Source organism: Stigmatopora argus, chromosome 22, assembly GCF_051989625.1.
Source record: "Stigmatopora argus isolate UIUO_Sarg chromosome 22, RoL_Sarg_1.0, whole genome shotgun sequence".
NCBI lineage: Eukaryota > Metazoa > Chordata > Actinopteri > Syngnathiformes > Syngnathidae > Stigmatopora > Stigmatopora argus.
In genome coordinates, this window is record NC_135408.1 from 11,936,186 (window position 1) to 11,949,627 (window position 13,442).

Genomic DNA, 13,442 nt, shown 5'->3' on the forward strand with positions numbered 1-13,442 from the left:
TGTACCAACTATGATTATATTAATTAGCCTTTTAATTTAATTTAGGCTATCCATTGTAACTGCGAGGACATATTTCAACCCTATTGACAGAGGGAAGCGTCCAATCCATTAGCAATCTGATAATTTTTAACATGAGACATACTCACATGGGTTAAACTATGTTTATGAGACAACATTATAGCGGTCATTTGTAAAATGGCCTACATTATACCAAAAGGAAATATTTCAAGCGAGGTTAGTTGTACCACAGTGAACATATCCGAGGATTCTTTCCTCATTCAAAGTGGGAAAAAGCAGAGCTTTTTTTAAACTTGTTATGTTGTTACGTGAAGTTGAAAGCAATAGTCTTTGCAAGTGTGATCCCAGATGGCCGCTACAAGCTCTTGTGTCAGTCTTGGCTTTCCGAGGTGCTTCGCAGCTCGCCGTACAGTAAAAATGCATTAACCTTCGCTGGCCTGCATTTGGCTCGAGACAGGCGGAAGGGAGAGTGTATGAGAAAGAACATTAACCAAAAAAAAAAGCACCCAGTAAAAAGCTGACATTAATTTCCCTAATTGATTTGCTCCAATAATAATCGTCCTGGATTCCCAGAACCATCAACATTATCATCCGGAGTGCTGACGCCGAAGAAGTGATATGATCATATTGCTCTTATTTGGCAAAGCTGACGAGAGAGTAGCCAGTGACTTTTGACCCGAAATTATTGAAGGCTTTCAGATCAAATGCCAACGTAAAACAACTCATTTTACGTGGCCAAGCCATGTCGCATTCGCACGCAGTGTTGGGTGAGCAAGTCAAAGAGGACAAATTAGATTAAAATACCTTTTTATATCGTCTAAGCCACGTATCAAAGTGGCGGCCCGGGGGCCAAATCTGGCCCGCCGCATCATTTTGTGTGGCCTGGGAAAGTAAATCATGAGTGCTGACTTTCTGTTTTAGGATCAAATTAAAATGAAGAGTATAGATGTATATTAAATTTCCTGATTTTCCCCCTTTTAAATCAATAATTGTCATTTTTTAATCATTTTTTCTGTGTTTTTAGTTCAAAAATCATTTTGAAAAATCTAAAAATATATAACAAAAGCTAAAATAAACATTGTTTTAGATCTATAAAAAAATGAATATTCAGGGCTTTTAATCCAGTTCTTTTAATCTATTTATTAAAAAAACAACTAAATATTATATCTAAAATGGTCCGGCCCACGTGAAATCAATTTGACGTTAAAGCGGCCCGCGAACCAACCCGAGTCTGACACCCCTGGCTAAGCAGTGAAATGACATTTTTCAGACCTACTGTATACTATAAATGAAATCATTTCACGACTTATAAAGGTTAAAATGAACGGAAAGCCATTTCCAGTGACGTGCCAAATATTTTCAAATGGAGAAAAAAAAGGATGTGAATAACCAACTGACCTTGGCATTTTGTATTTGAAGGCTCCCGCGTTCCAGCAAGGAAAAACGCGGGTCTTTTCCCAGCAGGCTGACGCCGTTCTTCCGCCAAGTGATTGTGGGCTGCGGGTCACCCGAAGCTTGACACCTGAGAACGGTCGCGGCCCCTAATGGCCGCGTTTGGTTGTAGGGGCCTTGACGGATGATTGGCGGTGGGCGGTCCTTCAGGGCTGAGGAGAATCAACAGTCAGAACATACAGTCTGTTTAATAGCAAAATATTGCTCCTTTTTTCACAGCATTATCAGAAGGTGCTAATTAGCCACTGCAATAATTGCCAGTCCAAATGTGTCAAAACTCAATCTGATGGATCCGCAAAAAGAAAAAAAAAAGGCATTTCCAGAGTACAGCATTGTGCTCGTGGCCCCGAGTCACGCCACACCTTCACTTTTAATTACTAACTGAGGATTAATGATGCTTAACCCGTGGTGTTAATTACCCTATCTCCTTCCACGCATCCATCCATATGCTGGCTAGTGGTTGGCCAGAATTTGGCTTTCCCCTGGTGGCATGTTTCTCTGTTCCACCCAAACAAATGAAAGTCTTAAATTAGCACGCCAAGGAGGAAAACAACACAATGCTTTAAAAGCTTTTTAAAGTATGTTATATCATCCAGAAAACAGCTTTTGCACTCTGCAACAGTCATTTGTGGATGGAGCTCGGCAAGCCTTGTAACAACTCCCCTGTTTCCAATTTTCTCACTGCTGCTCTCCACTTTTCCCCTCCAACAAGTTCCCTGTAATGTGCAAAATGGTGCGAACCCAAATAAAATCAGAGATGCAGGACTTTTAAAAGCATCCTAACGTACACGCACACCCCAATATTTGTATCTTGCGAGTGCTGGTGAACTGATACCATAATTGCCGGTTTCCTATTGGATGCTCGGCCACTTCTCATATGACTAATTGATTACAAACAGTATTCATTTTTCGACACTGAATTGACATTTGATTCAGTTTCCCTCTCCATACAATAAACGACACAAAGTGGAGGAAAAAACATGAGGCAATTAAAGCCAACATGAAAGATCTCTCGGCTTGCTTTTGTTAACGTGTTTTCAAAGCGCTAACATTCATTATGGGGAAAGGGCTGTAAACATCATCATTGTGAGTGACTGCTTGGTATTTATAGCACGGAAATGGAGGCTAGCCAATAAAAACACGCGGGTTGAGGTAAATAGTGAAAGAATATGGTCCAAAACAGGGAAAACTGCTTGAGGCTTGACCTCCGCTCTTTTGGAATTTCCCAACCGTTTGAAACGGGCTCAGACCTATATCGTCGTCAATGGCGGCCGAGAGGTCAAGTGGATGATGATGTGGGCGTGGCTTACCGTCTGCCACCTCCAGCTGGGCTTTGGCCAAGATACTGCCGGCGACGGTGAGGGCCTGGCATATGTAATAGCCGGCGTCGGAACGCTGCACCGACGAAATGGTCAGTTCTCCGCCCGGCGACACGGACACGCGCCCGTCGCCCTGCGGCGGCTGGTTTGGAAATAAAAGATCCTGCAGGGAAAAAATTTGAAAGTCAAACTCTTGAATTGTAAGATGGAACAAACACAAAAATCCCTAAAGAGTCACGGGGCTTGTTTTGTTTTTTAGACCTGTGCAAAAATTCTATTCCTACAACTAAATTGGCTACATTTTAGGAATATGTAATATATTAAAAGAAATATTGACAACATGCAAGTTTTCAGAGAATTGGATTTCTCAGAGTGCGTGTTTGCTCATGTCAAAAAGGCAAACAACACACTTTTATAATATACATGCATCTATATAAAAATCAAGAAAAATGTAAACATAATGTGTCATTTCAATAGGAAAAAATGTTATTCCGAGTATACAATTTGCAGTCATTCCAATACACAGACCTGTTTTTAAGCTCTCCGATTTTAAACGCAAGAAAAAAAAAGCTGTCATTCATCTCCTAAGTGTAAATTTAACCGTTTATTGTTGTTCAATGAATGAAGGCAGATGCTTTGACTCGATCAAAAACAAAAGGACTATTGGAAAAGTCCTGAAATATTAAGTGGAAAACAAGTTCCATTCTGAGCACAATCAAAGTGCTTCTCTTGTGTTAGAGCGCAACGCCCCCTCCGGGTTGTTTATGCCGCGCCAAAGACAAGAGTTGAGGCATCATCAGCTTTGTCTTTTTCTGCACCCCAAGCAGACAGGCTGGCAGGAAAGGACATTAGCCTGCTTTCATTACTTCTAATGACTCTAATGTGAGGCGGCTGGTCAGAACAGCATCCACTGATGATGAACGACCACTTCATTATCTGCGCCAGCCACAAAACCCAAACACAATGTCACCCTGCTTTGATCGGTCCTAGCTGATTTTTTCCCCCAAATACAGCGGCGAGCTACCCCGCCGCTCGGCGTCGACTAATAAATCTCTGGTCGCGAGCCGCGTGCACGTTTGGCCAAAGTCTCACCTGGCTGCCATCTCGTTGCCAGAACACGGTGGGTTGAGGTTTGCCTCTGGTCTCGCAGGGAAAGGTCGCCGTTCGTCCTTGAGCCACAATCTGGTCGCGGGGTCGCACCACAAACTGGGGCGCCTCTGAATTACAGTAGCATGCAGTACAGTAGAAGATTTGTGGCTGAATCCAACATCTCGCTAATCGTGCATTAAGGCCGTTGTTCGATAATATCTGCTAATCACGCGGCAATATGCCGTATTTTTCAGACTATACGTCGGCCAAGAAGAAAAAATAGAACTGTCGCATTGGAGTATAATTAGCGTTTTTGGGAGGGCATTTTTTTCAAACATGCATTAAAGTAACAATAGTGAAATGGTAAACAACAGGCTGGAAAGGCACGTGTTACCATCACAGTGGCCTAAAAAAACAACATAATAGGCTGTTGGTGGTCAGAGAAAGAAGAAAAAAAAACGTGACTCACAGGCCCAAACTATGAAAAAAGTGTGACTTATAGTCCGGAAAATACGGCAAGTGCGAGGGTACTTCAAGTTTGAAATATCAATAACGTGACAATACGTCAAGGGGAAGTCAGTGATTGAGAGATGATGCAGATGTGGCAGTAAAATATCGTTTTGATGAGTGCGCTTATGGATTTTGACATCGGTGCTCAAATTGTGACTTAAAAAGACAAAACCAAAGCAAAAAGCATGCAGAATGGGCTGAGTCGTTACTTACCGACGGGGCGAACTGGTGACAACAATGGTGGTGTGGGTGAGATTAAGTCACGAGACACAGACAACGAAAGCAGAGGAGTAGAAGGAAAGAAAGCAAAAGAATGAAAATCAGAAATGAATGGAATGGCGCCGCTTTCCATCCATGGAGGAAGGACGTCAAATGGCTCTCAATCACCACGTAAACAAGCTGCTAACGCTGTAGCACGTGGCTAATTCAATCCATGGGAATTTTTTACCCATCACATGAAACATTCACACAAACATTTCCATGTCTGTCTTTGTCATGAAGAACTGCAATATCTCCAAATATTGCGAAAAAATGAATAAAACACCATATCGAGGTCAATAAAAAAAGACACGATTATAATGACTGTCTAACAAGGACTACAAATTTGGAGGGAGTGCGCTTGATGACCAGAAATAAATTTAATGTTCAACCCGTTGGAAAGCAATCAAGCAGAAGAAATCCGGAGGTTAGGCCCAACCCTTCGACAGCGGGGCAATAACACGGCTAAAATGACCCATAAAGCTTTGATTGTTCTGTGAGTTGGGACCTCCAATGAAATGAGGGATTGCGGAAGGTGCAAAGAAATGCAAAGAAAGTGCCCACCTCTGATGGTCAGGTAAGCGGAGGCTTCCACTTTGCCCATCCGGTTCTCCGCTAAGCAGGTGAAGGTCCCCTGATCGCTCACGCTGGCTTTCTTAATCCTCAGCAAGAGATCCTCTTTTTCATATCGGATATCATACCTGTTCACAGAGGGCAGAGTTGCAATTAAAATAAATAAATAGGACGACATAGACAGCTTTGTTCTTCCACAAAATCATTTTTTGTCCCACTGTCAGAGAGGATTTAGAAAGTTTACTCATCTCAACTTTGTATCTACTTATTTATGTTGACTACTTATTTATTGATGATTTATTATTATTTACTTATTACTATTTATTGATCATATATCTGTTCGTTCAATTGTGAGTTGCTGTTATTTGAGTTTGTTATTTCTTCCCTAATTATTTGTGTTGTGACTACTTATTTATGAGTTTTTGTTATTTTCAATGTTTATTTGTCTGTTTGTTTGTTGGAGTTATTAGTGCACTTTGTGGTGAACCATTAAATCTCCTTTTACGTGCTTACTTGTATGATGACAATACATAAAAGCATTCAATTCAACATACGTTCCCCCTCGAGCCTTTTTACTTGGCATCGCCATTAGCGGTCAATTTTGGATTTCTTACCTAAAAAAAATGAGTTCAAATTCGTGCTCACACCACAACAGACTTTTCCCCCCAATAACTGCCATCCATTAGTTTGATTTGTGGCAAACAAGGAAGGTTCCCAAACTCAAAAACTATTCAAAATGCCTGAATCTCAAAACAGGCTTTTTTTATCCCCCATAAATAAGCAAGCATTGTGTGCTTTTATACATTATTGCGAGGTATCTGACTTTCCGAGACAATCGCGACTCCCCGATGCGCGCCCATACCGCCGCGGAATAATGCGAGCCGAGCAATTACGGCGCCGCCACGGCACGGCAAAATTAAAGGTTCTTTCAGACGGAACCCCGACTGTTCCACGGCTTCAATATTTATAACGATGAACCGCCCACTGGGTGCGCGATCCGCGTCAGAGACGTAAAAATGCGGCGTCTACGTCGGATGGACAAACTGTCTGAGAAAAAAAAAAAAGGAGTGGTGGGGACAAAACCAGTGAGCGGAGAAGTCGCCAATGAGTAATTCATAGTGTTTTTGCATCAATGTGCAGCCACCAGTGCAGAATTTTTGGACTTTGTCGGCGGCCAGTTGGGTCGGATAAGAGGCGCTCCGCTCCGAATGAGCGAAGGGGCGGAGGAGTCAGCTCCATATCTCTGGGGTCTCTTTGGCATGAGAGATCTGGTGAAATTGTGCGGCCATCCGTGATGATTCCCAGATAGAAGACAAGTCAGGCAGAGAAATGGCACAAGGGGTGAGAAAAGTCAGATTGAAAGAGCACGCGGGGGGAGCGTATCGATGGGGCGGAGGGCAACGGGATTGCTTCAGAGTCGCAGAACATTTCTGACCCAGATAGACACTTCCCACGAGGGTGACGGCTTGGGGAAAAGAAGAAAACAAGTTGAAGGAAGGAAGGAGGGAAAAGAGGCCATGTTTCTGGAAACAAAGGGCACGGATGTCACAAGGGCAGGCTGACTCTCGAAGGTGCTTGGGTTCTTTCAGGTTTTGCGACTTGGAACTTCCACATGGGATGGAATGCTGCTTTTTTTAGCATTTGTTTAGAGTACCAAAGTCGTACATTGTTGTTGTTTGGAACTATGTATCTCGCAGTTCTTACCAAACACGGAGAATTGAGCCTTTATGTCAAAACCATAGTCCTACGTTGTTGCTTTTTGTGACTGTATATGTGGCAGCGTTCTGACCAAAGACGGAGAATTTAGCCTTTACACCAATACCAAAGTCGTACATTGTTGCTTTTTGGAACTATCTATCTCGCAGTTCTTACCAAAGACAGAGAATTTAGCCTTTACGCTAATACCGAAGTCGTATGTTGTTGCTTTTTGGAACTATGTATCTCACAGTTCTTAGTCTTTTTGTTGGGGGCATTCTGTGACAGCCAAGTTTTGACTTTCAAGGTGCAAAATAGTCACAAGCTGCTGAGGCATCAAAAAGTTTGAAGCCATACACACAGGGGTACCTCTACTTACAAACAAAATCTATGGGGACATTTTGTCCTAAAAACTGCCAAGTGGGCTCAAGGCAAATTACAAAATGAAAAATCTGTGCAAAAATAAAATAAAAATCAAACACCCCCAAAACGTAAATACACTTCCTGCATTACACTTTCTGCCTTTTATCTTCAAATTAGAATGATAGAGTTGCTCTCCTATTGGCTATCTTTTCTTTTTCTCTCATATATTTCCATACAAATCCGCCATCCTTTGACTATTATACAAACATCCCACCAAAGCTGACACTCTGCCGGTATAAACTGGCAAAACTTTGCGATTAAATACACGACATACATTCCTAAGTGGCCACTTTGGTGGAAATATTTAACGACGGCTTCAACTCTCGAAAACTTTGAGCATTAAAGTGGCTTTACGAGCAGGACATGGTTTACTTCGTATAGGCGGTATTCCTAGTAGGGCCGTGTATGGAATGACTTTATATTAAACAACAAATGAGGCTCCTATAACAAAAGGCGCGGCTGGAGCAAAAACGAGCCTTGCGTGTAACATAAAAAGAAGAAAGAAGGTTGCTGGGAGAGTTGCGAGCATTCAAAAGGGGGGAGTTGCTTTGTTCTGCTAGCAGCAGCCAATAATGAGATTCTCTGTGGCTAATAAATGATTTCTGCCACACTGATGAAAGTCCACAAGTAACCCGTCAAATTGCTTCTTTGCTTCTTGAGGGACTCATTAGCTTCGCTCCAGCAGCTCCACGTCATCACTTTCACAGCAATAACGTACACCGCAACCTTCATTAACGCACGCACTCACGCACGCAAGCAACACATATTGGCGCACTTTTCACACACTTTTCGCACCTGCCACGGGGAATATCGGCGTCTTCCTTTCTCCAGCGCAACGTGGGAGGCGGGTCGCCTTGGACCTGACATCGGAATTCCACGCTCTCGTCCACTAAAACCACCTGGTTCACGGGCCGTTGCACAAACACCGGTCTCTCTAGTGGGAATGAGTGCACAGAAAAGGCAAGTTACATTTAATGGGCAGAAAGTGACACAGACTGGACGTGAATACCAAAAACGGACGTACGTTGTTGCTTTTTGTTACTATATATGTGGCAGAGGTCTGACCAAAGATGGAGAATTTAGCCTTTACGCCAATACCAAAGTCATATATTGTTGTTTTTTGGAACTATGTATCTCGCAGTTCTTACCAAATACGAAGAATTGAGCCTTTACGTCAATACCGAAGTCGTACGTTGTTGCTTTTTGTAACTAATTATGGCAGAGTTCTGACAAAAGATGGAGAATTTAGCCTTTACGCCAATACCAAAGTCGTACGTTGTTGCTTTTTGGAACTAATTATGGCAGACCTCTTACCAAAAACAGAGAATTTAGCCTTTATGCCAATACCGAAGTCGTACGTTATTGCTTTTTGGAACTATGTATCTTGCAGTTCTTACCAAACAAGGAGAATTGAGCCTTTACATCAAAACCGTAGTCCTACGTTGTTGCTTTTTGTAACTAATTATGGCAGACTTCTTACCAAAAACAGAGAATTTAGCCTTTATGCCAATACTGAAGTCGTACGTTATTGCTTTTCGGAATTATGTATCTTGCAGTTCTTGCCAAATACGAAGAATTGAGCCTTTACGTCAATACCGAAGTCGTACGTTGTTGCTTTTTGTAACGAATTATGTCAGAGTTCTTACCAAAAACAGGGAATTTAGCCTTCACGCCAAAACTGAAGTCGTACGTTGTTGCTTTTTGGAACGAATTCTGTCAGAGTTCTTACCAAACACAGAGAGTTGAGCCTTTTCACTTTCTCTCTCCCCGACCATGTTAGCAGCGACACACACATAAATCCCAATGTCGCTTTTTTGCGTGTTGGAGATGGTCAGTTTTCCTCCGCGAACCTGAAAAGTAGGCACGGAAATTTGAAAAAAATACAAATAAAAAAACAGGTCCAGAAAAAGGAGTGAGCCTCACCGAGATCCTTTCGTCTTTGAGATCCAGACGAGCCTTGTCTTTTCTCCAAGAGGTGGTGGGCTCCGGATGGCCGCGTGGAGCCTGACACTCCAAGGTGGCCGTCTCTCCGACGGCCACCACCGCGTCCTGCGGGTTTTGTCGGAAGTCGTCTCGCAACACTGCCGTACAAAAGAGCAGATTAAGGCTCATTAACTGATAGGTGAAGGTACGTACCCCTTTAATAATATGCCGCTTTAGGCCAACGCTAGCCTGTGAGTGGCTGGGGGATTATCTCCTGCTCTGGAGGGAGACTCACGGTCCAAATAAGCACATTTCAACTTAAATATCCCCGAAAGGGTGAAAATAATTGTGAAATTGTATCAACAAAAGCACGAGCCAGCCTACCCTTATTTGACCCTCTAAACCAAAATGTGATACGAATGCGTGTAAAATCTCCTTTGTATACTCGTGTCAGCGAATAAATGTCGAAAAGCAGCCGTTACGCATCATCTAATGGCGGTGGAAACGTGATGATTCATGACAGCCAATACGTTCGTGAGAGGAGGGTGTGAATTTAATAATACTTGATCAACAAAGAGAAGAAAATCCCAACCCGGGGGTGCTTCATACAGCTGGTCCGTTGTAAATCTAACTTTAGGCACAGCAGGTGCATAACTTAGTAGGATTGGCACTACAACGTGTAAGGAAGAGATACAGAAAGTGCGAGAACAATGTAAAAAGAGCAAAGCCGCTGGGAGCCCAGAGTACCAAGAGGAAAATCCAGCATTAATAATTCAAACACGACACTTCTACAGCCTTGCGACCGGCGTCCTAGCATAGATAAATAGCACCACTGCGCACAAACTATCTATGGAGGGAAAAATGAGGATTTTCAGAGCAAAGGAGTTTGAAGAAAAAGACATGAAATGGAGTTGATACTCAAAATACAAGCACCTATACTGATTCATTTCAACAAGAAAATGTTAAAAAGTGGTTGTTTTTCCAAGTGGTGACATATTCAGTTCAGCAGAATTCTATTTAGGAGCATTTTTAGTTGGACGCCTCTCTTCTACAAACAGCGCACTTTATTTAGTGGACTCAAAGAAATGTAGTCTTGAAGAATTGTCAACTTAACATTCATTCGCTTGCATTTGGTTGCTCATTTAGCGCTTGAAATGTGTCAAAGCTGTTCTCCCGAATAGAATTTGCAAAGTTATTTTGTCAAGTGGCTACGGCCGTCCTTGAAATGATTATTAAAAATAGACACTTTGGCTTTCCGGGAGGAAATATGTCCACTCGCAGTGAATAGCTTTTCATTGAGTGTGAAAATGATAGGACGTCCAAATGATCCGATCATTTGGGAAATCTGTCAAAGAGAATTTAGCAAACCGTTTCTGCTTAAAAGTGGATATCTATTTCAAGTAGGACCGTTAAAATTGTGGCAGAAAAGGCAGGTCTTCTTTTATTTTTCCCTGCGCTTGACCGACGGCAATTTTCGACAGATTGCCTTCACTTCGCAACGGTCGCCTCGTCGAGATCTTGATGGATGATGTACATCACATTTCACGTTTGAATAGACGAGAAGTGACTGGCCGATGTAACGCAATTTCTTGCTCATCAGCTATGGCAAATTAAAAAGTGGGCGTCGTCGTCATCGCCGTGACGACGCTTGCGAGTCTCCTAGTGTCACAAAATCCCATTTTGTAACGGAACATTGCGCCCTTCTTTGAAATCCTGGTCCTAATCGTGAATTCAGAAAGTCACATCCAGCATAAAATGGTATTTAAAATAATGGTATTGCATTTATCTAGTCGTTCTTTCTCTTCCTAAGGATGTATGCGATTCAAAAGGAAGGACATAAGCTCTAGAAAAACATGTTTTTTTTTAGTTGGGCTACATCTGAGGTTTAAAATCAGAGAAAGGGGGAACTTAATGAGGTGCTGGCCATGTGTACAAACCACCAGCCGTGAGGTGGGGGTTGCGTTCCAGTCTATTGAGTCCCACTCGAGGAAGCGGTGATGTCTCGACTGGTAATTTCCTACTGCAGGGAGCCCACGCTTATTGTTGTCTGATTGTCTAACGGTCAATTATTCAAGAGAGCCATTTGGCAGTTTCAGTCGTACGCCTCTTTTGTTTATTCAATTGTGTCGGAGCGTCAGTGTCAAGCAACAGACATATTCTAGCATCAACTAGAGGCGGGCACAATTTCCTTTATGTTGTATCTTCAATTGCAATGACATCATATTGCAAGCTGAAAAAAAAGCTCTTCCCGATGTTCAAAATGAATCATATACAGTAAGTCTTTGCCGCTCTACCCAGACAGCGAGTCCATTAGCTAGCTCGTATGTATAGACGGCCGGAGTCGCTCGGCGATATCGAACATTTTACATCAAGAAAAAAGGCGGATGCTGAGTGGATTTCGATGTACAACCATCAGAGTCGCCGTGGTTGATATGGCGTCCAAAACTAAAAGAGTTGTTCTGTTCTACATGAAAGGAAAGCTACCGTATTTTCAAGACTATAAGGCGCACATAAGTCTTAAATTTTCTCCAAAATAGACAGGGCGCCTTATAATCCAGTGCGCTTGATATATGGACCAATACTAAAATTGTTATCACGATAAAATAAAATGAATCTGTTGATAGGGTACACCGACTCTACTATTTTCCCGTAGACAAAGTACTGCGCAGTGACTGCTGGGATATGTAGTAGTTCTTTTGTCAATACACCCAATGGATTGTGGCCTGTATACATCGACATCAACACAGCATGACGAAGCATGGAAAGCACCGTTGGAAAAGTTACGCTAGCTACCAGCTAGCTACTATTTGTGAATGGATTGTGGCCGCCTGGACGAACGTATAAAACTCAGCGTTTTCGATGACTCATTTGGACAATTGTTCAATTCAGACACAGAAAATGAGGACTTTGATGGATTTGTGGGTGATGATGACGTGAGGAAGTTGTAAAATGGCTAAATAAAGTACAACCGAACTCAGTTTTGCTTCCGTTGCCTTTTTAAAAAGGTGTTTTTAGCGTGTGGGTGGAGCGTGCAAGAACTATATATCCCAGCAGTCACTGCGCACCGGAAACCGGAAAAAGAGTCTGGGGCTGCTTCCGGTAGCCAGCGCTATTGCGGTTAGATATTCATATATAATATATATGCGTCTAAAAAAACGGTGCGTCCTTTGTGTGTTTAAAATACAGAAATAGCACTCGTTACTGACACTGCGGCTAAAAATACGATGCGCCATATAGTCGTGAAAATACGGTAAATATTCTTCTTTTGCATGTCTACTTCTAGCTGGACGTTGTGCCGTCCTCTGCCCGCCCGCTCCGGTTGCCCTTGCTTTGTTTTTGTGTCTGTGCGTGTCCATTCAAATGGACGACAGAGCGTCAGTAAACAGCACCATTTGTTTTGCGTGCCATTTGTTACTCTCTCAGCCACCAAATCTGCTCACAGGCTACCAAATCATTCATGCCCTTCTAAAAAGGACATCATTATTTTTTGTTTCTTTCTCGCATTACAATGTTTACCAATTACAAGGGATAAGGCAGCGAATTCTTAGCACCAACGTGTGGAAAACAGATGGGTAAGAGATGTACCAGCCAATTAATTCATGACTCGACGTATGCGTGAAAGGTAGGCGGGCGGTCCAGTTCAGGAATTCTGTTTGCGCTCTCCCGGCCCAACCCAACGGCGGTGCGCTGGTATGGCAACGTAGCAAAAAGGCGGAAAGAAACAGAATAATGTATGAGCGGAGAGGAAAGATGAAGACACCTTGTGAGTCGCCGCCTAAAACAGATGGCTGCATTTTATTTTTTGGGGGGAATAACATCTGAGGTAAGAATTGAAATGCAGCCTGCAAACAAAGATGGCAATGGCGTGTTTTTTTTATTGTTTTTTTTTAAAGCGAATGGACTGAGGTCAGCCATTGTGACCATCCGGCCTCACAAAGGGATTTACGAGCGCCGGAGATATTTCATATGACAGCAGTACGTTCAATGGTGGCTGAAGTTTGCTGAAGATTTCTTTTTTAACACGATCGCCTGTAGGGGTGTGTCACTTTCTCAACAGCAGTCAAGCATGTCCCATATCTGTCACAAGCAGAAAACACACAGCGACGCACACAACAAAACAAACGACGACGACGACAACAAAAAAGCTGCCTGGCGTTCTTATGGCAAACTTTGCTGATGACC

The 13,442-nt window shown here is 42.7% G+C and overlaps 1 protein-coding gene across 2 annotated transcripts in view; it reads right to left on the minus strand.

Annotated features, from left to right (window-relative positions):
• LOC144067941 (roundabout homolog 2-like) overlaps positions 1–13,442 on the minus strand; it is a 52,028-nt gene that overhangs the window by 15,849 nt on the left and 22,737 nt on the right. Inside the window, exons 3-10 of one of the 2 annotated variants that reach the window (XM_077592030.1) lie at positions 9,261–9,418; positions 9,067–9,187; positions 8,133–8,271; positions 5,211–5,347; positions 4,602–4,613; positions 3,882–4,006; positions 2,781–2,952; positions 1,417–1,622 (exon numbers count right to left, since the gene is read on the minus strand). In XM_077592030.1, the coding sequence (XP_077448156.1) occupies positions 1,417–1,622; positions 2,781–2,952; positions 3,882–4,006; positions 4,602–4,613; positions 5,211–5,347; positions 8,133–8,271; positions 9,067–9,187; positions 9,261–9,418 (1,070 nt within the window). The remainder of the gene's footprint in view (positions 1–1,416; positions 1,623–2,780; positions 2,953–3,881; positions 4,007–4,601; positions 4,614–5,210; positions 5,348–8,132; positions 8,272–9,066; positions 9,188–9,260; positions 9,419–13,442) is intronic. The other variant, XM_077592031.1, reaches the window with a different exon arrangement.